The sequence below is a fragment of the Lutra lutra genome, chromosome 5, assembly GCF_902655055.1.
Source record: "Lutra lutra chromosome 5, mLutLut1.2, whole genome shotgun sequence".
NCBI classification, from domain to species: Eukaryota; Metazoa; Chordata; class Mammalia; order Carnivora; family Mustelidae; genus Lutra; species Lutra lutra.
Window position 1 is genome coordinate 134427983 of NC_062282.1, and position 16181 is coordinate 134444163.

At 37.3% G+C, this 16181-nt stretch overlaps 1 protein-coding gene across 6 annotated transcripts in view; it reads left to right on the top strand.

Moving 5' to 3' along the window:
* The window catches only part of CAMK4 (calcium/calmodulin dependent protein kinase IV), a 326108-nt gene that overhangs the window by 222331 nt on the left and 87596 nt on the right, over positions 1-16181 (top strand). For all 6 annotated transcript variants that reach the window (XM_047728971.1, XM_047728970.1, XM_047728973.1 and 3 more), the window contains 2 exons: positions 2594-2656; positions 4884-4966. In XM_047728971.1, coding sequence (XP_047584927.1) covers positions 2594-2656; positions 4884-4966 — 146 coding nt within the window. The remainder of the gene's footprint in view (positions 1-2593; positions 2657-4883; positions 4967-16181) is intronic.

A 16181-nucleotide genomic window follows, 5' to 3' on the forward strand; every position in this document is an offset into this window, starting at 1 on the left:
TTATACTTTTCAAGTTATTAAGAACTCCAAATAGCTATACACATTTATTATATTAGAGATTAGGACAGAATTTTTAAAAGTATTTATTAATTAAAAGCACAATAATAAACCCATTACATTTTAACATAAATAGTATTTTTGTGAAAGGTAACTATATTTTCCAAAATTAAAATATGAGAAGAGTAGCATTATTTCAAAAATCTCTTTACTATCTGGCTTAATGGGTGATAGTTTGAGAGAAAAAAAGAGGAGACAGTTTAATTTCATCTGCTTCTGCATTCGATTCATTGTTTTGTTTCAAGTATAGATAAAAATCTAGACTCACTCAAATATGCAACTGGAAAAGGGAGAGCCTCATATATGACCCGCAAAAATCTCAGGGAACCTAAAGGGTTCTCCCGTAACACTTTGAGAACCACTGATCTGGAGTACACTGAAGAAATAATTAGCCTTTTCAAAATTGTTTATTAAAGAGAAATTAGTTCTGAATTCAAAACAAATAACTACATGAGAAGATTGCTAGTTCAGATAATCTAATGTGTTTTCACTATTTCCAGAATTCAGATAAATTAATTGTCAAGGAACTAAAGCATAATAAAAATTTTTTAAAGGCATCCCAATATATAATATATGAGATATAATGTGGTAAAAAAAATAAATACTTAAAATGTGTATTTGTATTAGAAAAGCTTTTGTTTAATATAAATACATCATATGAAAAAATTAAAGGATCTCATGATGTATTTTATATTGATTAGAAATATATGAAAACAAGGGGGAAACCTTATATTACATAAACTCTAAATGTGTAGAGAGAAAGATAAATTTGAATACTAACAGTCTTTTTGACTATTTTTGAAACATTTTTATTATTGAAGTATTGACACACAATGTTACATTAGTTTTGAATGCTAACAGTCTTAAATAAGAAACACTCAGGTTCTTTTTTTTTCTTAAAAATTTTTTTAAAATTATGCAATAATGAAAAATATATTTATCTTGTGAGAAAATCTTTAAGACGAAGAGAAGATTATGATAAAAACTATCTGTATCCACTGAATGATTCCTCTTATATGAGACATCTCAAATAGTCCAACTCATACAAGTAAACAATAGAATCATGGTTACCAGTGGAAGAGTGAAGGGGGCAATGGGGAGTTGTTCAAGGGGTATAAAGTTACAATTTTACAAGATGAGTAAGTGCCAGAGATCTGTCATACAACAGAATTCCTATAGTTAACAATAAAGTCTTGTGCATTTAAATATTTAAGGGGGTAGATCTCATTTTAAGTGTTCTTACCACAAACACACACACATGGTGTGTGTGCACCCATGTGTGTGCAACATGAAAGGACACAAGAAACTTTTGGAGGTTATGTTGATTATATTGTGGTGATGAAAATATAAGCATATATGTATGTCCAAACTCACCAAATTATATACATTAATTATATGTGGGTTTTTTGGGAACTAATTATACCTCAATAAAACTGGAAAAAGTAATAAAAATAATAATTTTAAAAATAATCTGTATCCAAATTTTCTTCATAACCATCTGCAGAAACTGAACTAGAGTGTGAGGCAAGAACTCTTGGGAGGAGATCTGTCAGCGTGATCTGCCTGTGCTAGCAATGCCTCTCTTATTGAAAGATTTCATTTAATACAAATAGAGATTATGCTGAGTGAAATAAGTCAGAGAGAGTCAAGTATCATATGGGTTCACTTACTTGTGGAGCATAAGGAATAACATGGAGGATGTTGGGAGATGGGGAGGAGAAGGGAGCTGAGGAATTTTAGAGGGGGAGACAAACCATGAGAGACTGTGGACTCTGAGAAACAAACTGAGGGTTTTGGAGGGGAGAGGGTGGGGTGTTAGGTAAGCCTGCTCCATTGCATGGAGCACTGGGTGTGGTGCATAGACAGTGAATTTTGGACACTGAAAAAAAAAATTTAAAACAAAAAAAAACTAAATAGAATATAAAAAATGGTTACTGGTAGTGACAGACCCTATCCTCTCTTGCTCTCACAATTTCAGAGAAAAAGCAAATACCTTTTTCTTGGTTATTTGAGCACAATTTCTAGGGAGGACCCTGATTGGGATGACTTGGGTCTGGCGGATAGCCCTGACCCAGTCACAGTGCCCAAGGAAGAGAATCCTGATTGAATTGGCTGGGTTATGTGCGCACCTCTGTGTGAGAAAGGCAGTGAAGTGCCTGACAGCTCCAATGGGTTTGGGACAGGGATTCATAAAAGAAAAGAAGAGGAGGAGACAGGTTGAGATGAACTTGTGCCTTAGTGGTGTGGGTAGTGATTTTTGAAATAGGGCCATGCAAGAGATTTGACAAGTTGGAATCCGCATTTTTAACTAGTTTGACTTTCTGTCTGGAGCAGAGAAGAAAGACAAGTGAAAAGTGGTGGCGGGGGGCGGGTGGGGGGGTGGGTAGGAAAGAAACACAAAAAGCTTAAGAATAAGCCTCTCTGCCAATTACCTGATTCACGCAGGTGGTTATTGCTGGTTCTAATTCTCTGCCAAAGTTAAGGCATTTCTACAGTGGGAGTTTCTTTCAGTTTCTCTTTTTCGTTTTCCTTCTAGGTGGACAAGAAAATTGTAAGAACTGAGATAGGAGTTCTTCTTCGCCTCTCACATCCAAACATTGTAAGTGGTTTTTAATCTACTATTTCAAATAATCTCCAAACTTACAGACTGGAATTTTTGTTCTTTGCTGCCCATGCTGATAATAAGAAGGGGATATTTCTACCACCAATAGGTAGCCACCATGGCCTACCTCCTGTCCTCATCTAACCACATTTTTCATTTCTTTAGCTGAATAAATCTTAAAAATAATACCACGCAAAAGAATTTCAAAATGGACAGATCAGCAATATATACCATCTTTGTTTTCATGCATAAAAGGATAACTAAAAATTGAGGAGTTTTGTTTTACTCTAATAAAACACTGGCCTTTTCCTTTTGTGTGCCTATCTTATTAATATGCCATTGCTGAAAAAGCCTGTGAAGAAAATGCATTGCTTTCCAAAGTCATTTTAGTCTCCCTTGAGAGTATCTACTTCAGAAACAATGTGAAGATTCACATAAATGATGTACTTGAATGGGAAAAATCAAATGTCCTCAAAAGCTCTGCTCTAGGCTGTGTCCAGACAAAGGCATTGAGAGAAAGGTCTGGCAAAAAGCTTTCTTGAGCCAATGAAGTGAAAAGAACAAAATCATTTTCCAGGCCATAACTTGAATTCAGCCAACTACTTAAAGAAAGTATTTTACTCATTTCTTTGAGAAAGCTGTGTTGTCCAAGAGGTTGTCCAAGAGGATGACTAACCTGCAATGCTTACTTAGGTTCCAAGCAAAGTGCTTAAAACTTAAATATGGGTTAACAATGCAGGCAGCTAAAACAGAAAACTTGAATATGGTAGTCTAAATAAATATTTTCTTTATGTTATAATCGGAAGGCAGGCAGTTGCTAGCATTGGTTTAGCTCCTCAGTGATGCCATTCAGAACCTAGATGTCTTCCATCCTCACACTTTCCCTTCATGGTCCTAAATGGCTGCTCCCCTGTCTTCACAAGTCTTCAGGCCTATACTCTAGAGAGAAAAAAATTGGAAAGGCCACACCAACAGAGTATGAAGAGAAGAGGAGAGGCTTTTCCGGAACTTACAGCAGCAGCAGAATTCTCTTCAGATTTATTGGCCAGAGCTAACCATAAGATCACTGCTCTTCACTGCATGGAGATTGGAAAATCAGGGAACAAAGTTATCATAAATGGCTTAGACCAATCATGATCCATAATTTGAGGCTAGGTACCTTTCTTCCCTAAACAAAATCTGTTTGCAATAAAGTAGGGGGAAGGAGCTTTGGGTAAGTAATAAACAAAATTTACCACATACAATCAATCACCACTTTTACATTATCCATCTTTTTCTTTCAACGAAAAGCCAGTGTGGAATTTTCCTTAAATGTAGATCAGCGCTGGTCACTAGATTCCCTTATATACTGAGGAAAATATCCAGAATTGGATGGATTATCTGAATGTGATGAAATCCTATTATAGTCAGTCAAATCAATGCCATCACTACTTTTCTGAGGATCTCTTTATCTACCAGCAATTTTTTTGCTGTTGAGAGATACCTTTCTGTACAGATCTTTTTTTCTTTTCTTTTCTTTTAAGATTTTAATTATTTATTTGAGAGAGAGAGAGAGAGAGAGAATGAGAGAGAGAAAGAGAGCATGAGAAGGGGGAGGGTCAGAGGGAGAAGCAGAGTCCCTGCCAAGCAGGGACCCCAATGTGGGACTCGATCCCAAGGTTCCAAGATCATGACCTGAATCTAAGGCAGTTGCTTAACAAACTGAGCCACCCAGGCACCCCAGACTTTTTTGAAGAAGAAGAAGAAAATGCTTTTATTAATCACAACGTGAAATTGACATGACAGACTTTAACCTGGTCCCATTCTGCCTCAGATCCCAAATCCAAGTTCCCTTTCTGGAGAAAGAAGCATTTGCATCACTAAGAACCATGGCTTTTTCAAATGGTTCAAGAAGTTTTGTTTGCTTGCTTTTGTTTTTTTAGTTCTGGAGAAATTCAGAAATTGTGATGTTTTGGCAAAATTTGGAAGTGTTTCTAAGGCAGGTGTCTTTCAACTGTCAAAAGGAAAAATATAAAAACTTGAAAGGACCTTTAAGGAAATGAGGTAACAGATAAAAACAACCAGAGAGTGACAGATGGCTTCTTGTTACAGAATGTGGGAACTTTATTGACAGTGATCCAATATATTACTATTACAAAGAGTATTGTTTTGGTCATAGCACTAGCTTTTCCTAGAAAGTTGAAAATAAGGAATTTATTATTTATTTTTTAATATCTTTCCCCAGATAAAACTTAAAGAGATATTTGAAAGCCCTACAGAAATCAGTCTGGTCCTAGAACTGGTCACAGGAGGAGAACTGTTTGACAGGTGAGTTGGTCCTAGAAATCTAACCGGAGAGAGGTTTTGCTTCCAGGCACCAAAGAGTATCAAGGGGAAATTTCCCCTGAAGATTTTCATAATGACACATCATGCTACTTGATAAATTGTACTAAAATAAATCATAACAGGAGTACAGAATGGAGAGAGAGTGTTATTTGCTATGATGTGGGTAGGTGAAAATTTGCCTTGCTTAGTGAGTAAAAAAAGAAACACAGTAATATCAGTTTACTTTTGCAAACATTAACTTTCCCAATAAAAACAGATTTCTGAAGTCATTATAAATTTAAACTAAATGGTAGCATTTTGATGAAAATTATAGGAAGTTAAACACGTAACAGTATTCTCTGTTAGGATTCAAAAGCTCATAAAAATCAATATTCTTCAAATAATTATTTCTAGGCCTACTTTCTCTATTAAGCTGTTTAGAGTTCTCAGATGCAGAGTAAAATGTTCTGTTATTTACAGGGACAGCCAGTTTTAGTTGTCTGTTCATATGCTCATCACTCAAGTCAGAGTTGGAGGTTGGCAGGAAGTTATGTCTAAAAATTTGATAGAGCATAATACAGGCAAACAATATGTACAAGAGACACAACCTTTTAGTTTTAAGCACAGCCCTTTGCTGTGCTCATTGGGGTAATCAAAAAATAATGGAATTGGAAGAAGGCAAAGTGACTAAGTAGGTATATATTAGAAACGGTTAGAAGCTATGCACTGATACAAAATTCTTGTTGCTTAAGAATGGGTTAAGAGAGGAGTGGGGTGCAGAGAGAAGACAGGAAAAAAATTGAGGGAATTGCTGATAAAGCCTGAGTGCCTGGAGCACAATCAATTCTCACTAAGTGTTCGCTGAATGAATGGGCAATCATTGTAATGAATGGACTCCCAGGAGAAAGATCTGCAGGGGATAGGGTTAGAATGTGTTGGGAAAGGAGTTCTCCTTTCCAACTCTACCCGGTTCAGTTTGCTGCCTGCTTCAAGAGCTTCCAAAGGTATTCATGTTGGTTTTCAAAGGTTCTGTTTGTTTTTAATGTTCCCCAGTACAGATTTGGATCTTCCGATAGCAAGGAGTAAAGTGGTCCAGTTTGATTGGAAGTACATATATATCTTCAACAGATATATAATTTTGCTCATATATACATTGAAATTTTCTTAGAACAAGTTATGTGAATTACCAGACTTTAAAAATTGTAACATTTTAACTCTATCCATACTTTACAAATAAATGAACCAACTTTAGGAAGTGAATATCAATAGCCTGAAGACTTACACTTCTTGTGGCAGTTGGCAAATAGTTGTTTGGATTCATGATTCTAGAGCCTGACTTAAAGGGAAAATACTTAACCTAGGATTATTGGTTTACCTCTCTGAAACTCAGAATGAATTTGAAGTGGTTCTATGCTACTAAGGAAGCTGAGACACTAACCCACCAGAATAGTCTTGTTCTAAGATCATCACGTTCCCTCGTACTTAGTGAAGACTCTTCTGCTCTAAATGTTAACAAAATTGGCCGGAAATGGCTTCTTTTTCTACACCTCTATAGCTAACTCTTTCATAAACATATTTCTTCTTTAGACACATTAACAGAGTCAATTTATAGTTAGATCTTGCTGCCTTTGGAGCCATGAGGTCTCTCTAGGGAGAACTAACATTTCTCTGCTAATTATGGTTTATCAGAGAGAAATACCATGTTCTCCAATTTTAAGTAACTGTGGGACAGGAATGTCACACTAATCCCATCATCTACCAGTAGCACTAACTATTTACCTACTTACCTCTATTTGTTCTAATTATTTTGGAAGCAAGTCTCTGTCCCTCTCTAACCTTTTTTTCATGAAAAGATTCTGGTTCTCTCATCTCGTAGTCTGATTGATGTGATAGGATAGAGTTAATTTAGCTCTAGAAAAAAATGAAAAAACTAAATATTGCTGATCAATTTCATTTACAGAGATAAATGGATGAAATATTCAGGTTTAAGAGAAGACATCTAAAGAATGGCAGACAGCCAGTAAAGCACTCAATCACTTATAAACTCTTAGCAGTCTTAGATCATAGACTCTTCCCCCCCTCCAAATGTTGTTGTCCATACATCTGTTGCCATATCTGAGATGAACTTGGTTTCTCTATTAGGTTACTTAATTTTATAGTCATCTTTAAAACTGTGTCAAGCCTAAAATATATCCTACATTATTATCCATGTATTGCTTTCTTTTTTGAGAGTTAAAAATCACAATATGGTCTCCTTTTCCTATACTTAGGTCAAAACCAAATCCATTTAATTGTGATGATCAAAATTCATTCCTGTTCTAGTGATGATGTTAATAGTTTCTAATGAATGAACTAATGGAGCAATTAATGAAGAAATAATTATGTTAGTCCATTATAGTCAAAAGTTATATTTATTAGCAAAAATTCTATTCCATGATGCTCCTAGAAAATTAAGCATAGTAAATCCAAGTGGAATCTGCTGTTACATGTTAAATATGAATAGTAAATTGCATAGGACAATTGATGAAAATTTTTGGAATAAAGTCAGTGATTTTTTTGTGTTCAAGAAAATCTCCCCGAGGGCGCCTGGGTGGCTCAGTGGGTTAGGTCGCTGCCTTCGGCTCAGGTCATGATCTCAGGGTCCTGGAATCGAGGCCCGCGTCGGGCTCTCTGCTCAGCGGGGAGCCTGCTTCCCTCCCTCTCTCTCTCTGCCTGCCTCTCCCTCTGCTTGTGATCTCTCTCTGTCAAATAAATAAATAAAATCTTTAAAAAAAAAAAAAAATCTCCCCGAAAGCCCTTTATGAAGTTATGATATCATGGGGAAAAGAAAGCTCTAGAGGTTTTCTGTTTCATCTTTCTCAATCTCCTCATAATTCTTAGAAATACGTTGTATTTTTAAGTGGACACAATATAAAGTTGTTTGCTTTTAAGAGTAAGTTTTCAATTTTTTCTAGAAAATGATTATATCTTAAAACAGCTAATTTAGCAGTATCCTTACACTCATCTGACCAAATTTTTGAAGAGGTATTTTTTCTCCTGATTTTTGTCTGACTCCAGTATCAGAATATATTATGGATTTTTAAATTGTCTTTTTTCTGTTTTCTCCTTGGGTTTTTACTTGCCTGATTATGCTTGTTCAAATGCCAAACATTATTATAAAAGATTTTGGAATATGAGGCTTTAAATGTTGTAACCTTCCAAAAAAGCAGATTTTCTTTTGCAGGCAGTTAAGGTAAGGAGCAGATCACTTTAATCCAATCAGATATTGGGTTGATTCAAAGCTGGGCTTCCTGAAGGCAGATCTATTTCTTGCAACTCTTACTCATAGGTTTTTGCTCTTTAAGGGTTCCAATTTAAGTCAGGAGATTGTTCCAGGGCCCCCTTTCTTGACAGACCCTAAATGCCAACTTCTGTTCCCTCCATCCTGTGAGATGGCCAGAAGCTTTGTTCATCTTCTCAGTTAGCTAATAATGTCAAGTCAGTAAATGCACCAGTAAATGCCTTTAAAGGGAAAGCAGAGGCATCCGATGTTAGATTTGCTTTGCGGGTTTTTCTTCTCTCCTGGATCTTGGTTCCTGAAGCCTTCACCTCCTTGGAAACTCTCTGATATCTTCAAATATATTCCTTAAAAATATGTTATTTAGCTTATCTTCATTGTGCTTTCCTGGAGGCTTATTTACCTCACTGTTGCTGAGAACAAAAAATCAATGCATTTGGTTTTAAAGGTCTTTCCCAGACACTAGTGTGTTTTCCTCTTTTACATCAACCCTTTGGGGTAAGGAGGATGAAAAAACATTGTCCCTGCTTTACAATACAGCAACTGAGAATGAGGAAGGGTAAATGATCTTCTTAAATCTGGAAGTCAGACTAACTTCTGGTCTAGCTCTGCTTCCTCATGTGACCTCACTGTCTTTCTTATTAAATCCAGTTAGTCCCTTTCAAATCATTTCCAAGAAAGTAAACTGTTGTTTATTTGTGGAGAATCCATACTGCATTTGTTGGTCCTATGCAAAGCTATATATGTATTCCCACTCAATCACTCTTCAAGTGTTTTGAGGTATTATTCTATTTTTTTTTCAAGAGAATAAACTGAAGAAAGTAAGTCATAAAGTCAATTTTGAAACTCATGTCTATTTGACTAAAAACTTTTTTTTTTCAGTTTTCCAAACTGAAAATATTCTTTTTGAAAACTATAAGTGGTCAATGAGCAAGAGAAGTAGTGGTTACATTTGGGGACTATGGATTTAGCCTATTAATCACCTGATGGAGTCCTAGTATATCAATCCATATAGTCATCTTTACTTCAGCATTTCATGGCTTTTACTATTGGTGGAAATAGAATTTTCAGGACATCGTCGTTAGAAAAAATTCCAGAAACGGAACTTAGGGTTTTTGCTTGCCCAGTCTCCATAGAGTTGTGCCATGGTTGGTACTGAGATTAACCAAACTCAGAATACATATGAATTTATAAAGACTCTTGTGTCAAAAATTGGTCATTGATGGTACTTGTTTATTTTTTTTTAGATTTTATTTATTTATTCAAGAGAGAGAACATGAGAGGGGGAGGGTCAGAGGGAGAAACAGACTCCCTGTTGAGAAGGGAGCCTGATATGGAACTCGATCCTGGGACTCCAGGATCATAACCTGAGCTGAAGGCAGCTGCTGAACCAACTGAGCCACCCAGGTGCCATGATGTATTTGTTTAAAGTGAAGATCTGTGAAATCCAGTTATCTAAGAAGGATAATTAGTCACTATAACAAGGGCATTTTTTTCCCATTTTATTTTATTTCTTTTCAGTGTTCCATCATTCATTGTTTCTGCACCACACCCAGTGCTCCATGCAATACGTGCCCTCCTTAATACCCACTACCAGGCTCACCCAACCCCCCACCCCCCCTTCCCTCCAAAACCCTCAGTTTGTTTCTCAGAGTCCACAGTCTCTCGTGGTTTGTCTCCCCCTCCAGTTTCCCCCAACTCACTTCTATGAGGGCCATTTTTGAGAGCCTGTTAGGGTCCTGGCAGTGGAGGAGCGTTTTACTAATCATGATCTCATCTAATCCTCACAGCGACACATGTACAAGGTAGGCTTTGATATATACATTTTTTTTTAAAATTTTTTTAAAATTTTTTCAGCATAACAGTATTCATTATTTTTGCACCAAACCCAGTGCTCCATGCAATCCGTGCCCTCTACAATACCCACCACCTGGTGCCCCCAACCTCCCACCCCCCACCCCTTCAAAATTCTCAGATCGTTTTTCAGAGTCCATAGTCTCTCATGGTTCACCTCCCCTTCCAATTTCCCTCAACTCCCTTCTCCTCTCCATCTCCCCTTGTCCTCCATGCTATTTGTTATGCTCCACAAATAAGTGAAACCATATGATAATTGACTCTCTCTGCTTGACTTATTTCACTCAGCATAATCTCTTCCAGTCCCATCCATGTTGCTACAAAACTTGGGTATTCATCCTTTCTTTTTTCTTTTTCTTTTTTTTTTTTTTTTACAGCTTTATAAACATATATTTTTATCCCCAGAGGTACAGGTCTGTGAATCGCCAGGTTTACACACTTCACTACACTCACCATAGCACATACCCTCCCTAATATCTATAACCCCACCCCCCTCTCCCAACCCCCTCCCCCCATCAACCCTCAGTTTGTTTTGTGAGATTAAGAGTCACTTATGGTTTGTCTCCCACCCAATCCCATTTTGTTTCATTTACTCTTCTCCTACCCCCTCAACCCCCCATGTTGCATCTCCTCTCCCTCATATCAGGGAGATCATATGATAGTTGTCTTTCTCCGATTGACTTATTTCGCTAAGCATGATACCCTCTAGTTCCATCCACGTCGTCGCAAATGGCAAGATTTCATTTCTTTTGATGGCTTCATAGTATTCCATTGTGTATATATACCTCATCTTCTTTATCCATTCGTCTGTAGATGGACATCTAGGTTCTTTCCATAGTTTGGCTATTGTAGACATTGCTGCTATAAACATTCGGGTGCACGTGCCCCTTCGGATCACTATGTTTGTATCTTTAGGGTAAATACCCAGCAGTGCAATTGCAGGGTCATAGGGTAGTTCTATTTTCAACATTTTGAGGAACCTCCATGCTGTTTTCCAGAGTGGTTGCACCAGCTTGCATTCCCACCAACAGTGTAGGAGGGTTCCCCTTTCTCCCCGCATCCTCGCCAGCATCTGTCATTTCCTGACTTGTTAATTTTAGCCATTCTGACTGGTGTGAGGTGATATCTCATTGTGGTTTTGATTTGTATTTCCCTGATGCGGAGTGATATGGAGCACTTTTTCATGTGTCTGTTGGCCATCTGGATGTCTTCTTTGCAGAAATGTCTGTTCATGTCCTCTGCCCATTTCTTGATTGGATTATTTGTTCTTTGGGTGTTGAGTTTGCTAAGTTCTTTATAGATTTTGGACACTAGCCCTTTATCTGATATGTCATTTACAAATATCTTCTCCCATTCTGTCAGTTGTCTTTTGGTTTTGTTCACTGTTTCCTTTGCTGTGCAAAAGCTTTTGATCTTGATGAAATCCCAAAAGTTCATTTTTGCCCTTGCTTCCCTTGCCTTTGGTGATGTTCCTAGGAAGATGTTGCTGCGGCTGAGGTCGAAGAGGTTGCTGCCTGTGTTCTCCTCGAGGATTTTGATGGATTCCTTTCTCACATTGAGATCCTTCATCCATTTTGAGTCTATTTTCGTATGTGCTGTAAGGAAATGATCCAATTTCATTTTTCTGCATGTGGCTGTCCAATTTTCCCAACACCATTTATTGAAGAGGCTGTCTTTTTTCCATTGGACATTCTTTCCTGCTTTGTCAAAGATGAGTTGACCACAGAGTTGAGGGTCCATTTCTGGGCTCTCTATTCTGTTCCATTGATCTATGTGTCTGTTTTTGTGCCAGTACCATGCTGTCTTGATGATGACAGCTTTGTAATAGAGCTTGAAGTCCGGAATTGTGATGCCACCAACTTTGGCTTTCTTTTTCAATATTCCTTTGGCTATTCGAGGTCTTTTCTGGTTCCATATAAATTTTAGGATTATTTGTTCCATTTCTTTGAAAAAAATGGATGTTACTTTGATAGGAATTGCATTAAATGTGTAGATTGCTTTAGGTAGCATAGACATTTTCACAATATTTACTCTTCCAATCCAGGAGCATGGAACATTTTTCCATTTCTTTGTGTCTTCCTCAATTTCTTTCATGAGTACTTTATAGTTTTCTGAGTATAGATTCTTAGTCTCTTTGGTTAGGTTTATTCCTAGGTATCTTATAGTTTTGGGTGCAATTGTAAATGGGATAGACTCCTTAATTTCTCTTTCTTCTGTCTTGTTGTTGGTGTAGAGGAATGCAACTGATTTCTGTGCATTGATTTTATATCCTGACACTTTACTGAATTCCTGCACAAGTTCTAGCAGTTTTGGAGTGGAGTCTTTTCGGTTTTCCACATATAGTATCATATCATCTGCGAAGAGTGATAGTTTGACTTCTTCTTTGCCGATTTGGATGCCTTTAATTTCCTTTTGTTGTCTGATTGCTGAGGCTAGGACTTCTAGTACTATGTTGAATAGCAGTGGTGATAACGGACATCCCTGCCGTGTTCCTGACCTTAGCGGAAAAGCTTTCAGTTTTTCTCCATTGAGAATGATATTTGCGGTGGGTTTTTCATAGATGGCTTTGATAATATTGAGGTATGTGCCGTCTATCCCTACACTTTGAAGAGTTTTGATCAGGAATGGATGCTGTACTTTGTCAAATGCTTTTTCAGCATCTATGGAGAGTATCATATGGTTCTTGTTCTTTCTTTTATTAATGTGTTGTATCACATTGATTGATTTGCGGATGTTGAACCAACCTTGCAGCCCTGGAATAAATCCCACTTGGTCGTGGTGAATAATCCTTTTAATGTACTGTTGAATCCTATTGGCTAGTATTTTGGCGAGAATTTTTGCATCTGTGTTCATCAAGGATATTGGTCTGTAGTTCTCTTTTTTGTTGGGATCCTTGTCTGGTTTTGGGATCAAGGTGATGCTGGCCTCATAAAATGAGTTTGGAAGTTTTCCTTCTTTTTCTATTTTTTGGAACAGTTTCAGGAGAATAGGAATTATTTCTTCTTTAAATGTTTGGTAGAATTCCCCCGGGAAGCCGTCTGGCTCTGGGCTTTTGTTTGTTTGGAGATTTTTGATGACTATTTCAATCTCCTTACTGGTTATGGGTCTGTTCAGGCTTTCTATTTCTTCTGGGTTCAGTTGTGGTAGTTTATATGTCTCTAGGAATGCATCCATTTCTTCCAGATTGTCAAATTTGTTGGCGTAGGGTTGCTCATAGTATGTTCTTATAATTGTCTGTATTTCTTTGGTGTTCGTTGTGATCTCTCCTCTTTCATTCATGATTTTATTTATTTGGGTCCTTTCTCTTTTCTTTTTGATAAGTCTGGCCAGGGGTTTATCAATCTTATTAATTCTTTCAAAGAACCAGCTCCTAGTTTCGTTGATTTGTTCTATTGTTTTTTTGGTTTCTATTTCATTGATTTCTGCTCTGATCTTTATGATTTCTCTTCTCCTGCTGGGTTTAGGGTTTCTTTCTTGTTCTTTCTCCAGCTCCTTTAGGTGTAGGGTTAGGTTGTGTACCTGAGACCTTTCTTGTTTCTTGAGAAAGGCTTGTACCGCTATATATTTTCCTCTCAGGACTGCCTTTGTTGTGTCCCACAGATTCTGAACCGTTGTGTTTTCATTATCATTTGTTTCCATAAATTTTTTCAATTCTTCTTTAATTTCCTGGTTGACCCATTCATTCTTTAGAAGGATGCTGTTTAGTCTCCATGTATTTGGGTTCTTTCCAAATTTCCTCTTGTTATTGAGTTCTAGCTTCAGAGCATTGTGGTCTGAAAATATGCAGGGAATGATCCCAATCTTTTGATACCGGTTGAGACTTGATTTAGGACCGAGAATGTGATCTATTCTGGAGAATGTTCCATGTGCACTAGAGAAGAATGTGTATTCTGTTGCTTTGGGATGAAATGTTCTGAATATATCTGTGATGTCCATCTGGTCCAGTGTGTCATTTAAGGCCTTTATTTCCTTGTTGATCTTTTGCTTGGATGATCTGTCCATTTCAGTGAGGGGAGTGTTAAAGTCCCCTACGACTATTGTATTATTGTCGATGTGTTTCTTTGATTTTGTTATTAATTGGTTTATATAGTTATAGTTTATATATATAGTTTATATATAGAGGGCTGCTCCCACGTTAGGGGCATAGATATTTAAAATTGTTAGATCTTCTTGTTGGACAGTTCCTTTGAGTATGATATAGTGTCCTTCCTCATCTCTTATTATAGTCTTTGGCTTAAAATCGAATTGATCTGATATAAGGATTGCCACTCCTGCTTTCTTCTGATGTCCATTAGCATGGTAAATTCTTTTCCACCCCCTCACTTTAAACCTGGAGGTGTCTTCGGGTTTAAGATGAGTTTCTTGTAGGCAACATATAGGTGGGTTTTGTTTTTTTATCCATTCTGATACCCTGTGTCTTTTGATTGGGGCATTTAGCCCATTAACATTCAGGGTAAGTATTGAGAGATATGAATTTAGCGCCATTGTATTGCCTGTAAGGTGACTGTTATTGTATATTGTCTCTGTTTCTTTCTGATCTACTACTTTTAGGGTCTCTCTTTGCTTAGAGGACCCCTTTCAATATTTCCTGTAGAGCTGGTTTGGTATTTGTAAATTCTTTCAGTTTTTGTTTGTCCTGGAAGCTTTTAATCTCTCCTTCGATTTTCAATGATAGCCTAGCTGGATATAGTATTCTTGGCTGCATGTTTTTCTCATTTAGTACTCTGAATATATCATGCCAGCTCTTTCTGGCTTGCCAGGTCTCTGTGGATAAGTCTGCCGCCAATCTAATATTTTTACCATTGTACGTTACAGACTTCTTTTCCCGGGCTGCTTTCAGGATCTTTTCTTTGTCACTAAGACTTGTCAATTTTACTCTTAGGTGACGGGGTGTGGACCTATTCTTATTGATTTTGAGGGGGGTTCTCTGAACCTCTTGAATTTTTGATGCTTGTTCCCTTTGCCATATTGGGGAAATTCTCTCCAATAATTCTCTCCAATATACCTTCTGCTCCCCTCTCTGTTTCCTCTTCTTCTGGAATCCCAATTATTCTAATGTCGTTTCGTCTTATGGTGTCACTTATCTCTCGAATTCTCCCCTCTTGGTCCAGTAGCTGTTTGTCCCTCTTTTGCTCAGCTTCTTTATTCTCTGTCATTTGGTCTTCTATATCGCTAATTCTTTCTTCTGCCTCATTTATCCTAGCAGTGAGAACCTCCATTTTTGATTGCACCTCATTAATAGCTTTTTTGATTTCAACTTGGTTAGATTTTAGTTCTTTTATTTCTCCAGAAAGGGCTTTTATATCTCCCGAGAGGGTTGCTTTAATATCTTCCATGCCTTTTTCAAGCCTGGCTAGAACCTTGAGAATCGTCATTCTGAACTCTATATCTGACATATTACCAATATCTGTATTGATTAGGTCCCTAGCCTTTGTACTGCCTCTTGTTCTTTTTGTTGTTGTGAATTTTTCCGCCTTGTCATTTTGTCCAGATAAGAGTTTATGAAGGAGCAAGTAAAATAATAAAAGGGTGGCAACAACCCCAGGAAAATATGCTTTAGCCAAATCAGAAGAGATCCCATATTGTGAGGGGGGAGAAAGGGGATAAAAAGGGGTTCAAAAAGAAAGAAAAAAAAAAAAGAAACTATTTAAAAAAAAGAAAGCCGATAAGAAAAAATATAAAAAGAGGAAAAAAATATATATATATTAGATAAACTATTTAAAAAACGTTAAAAAAGAAAACGGTAAAAGTTAAAAAAATTTAGCAGAAGAAGAGAAAAAGAAAAAAAAATGAAAAAGAAAAAAAAATTAAATTAACTGCAAAGCTAAAAAATCATGGGGAGAAAGCCATGAGTTCCGTGCTTTGCTTTCTTCTCCTCTGGAATTCTGATGCTCTCCTTGGTATTGAAACTGTACTCCTTGGTAGGCGAACTTGGTCCTGGCTGGGTTTCCCGTTGATCTTCTGGGGGAGGGGCCTGTTGTAGTGATTCTCAAGCGTCTTTGCCCCAGGCGGAGTTGCACCGCCCTTACCTGGGGCCGCGCTGAGTCATCCGCTCGGGTTTGCTTTCGGGAGCTTTTGTTCCCTGAG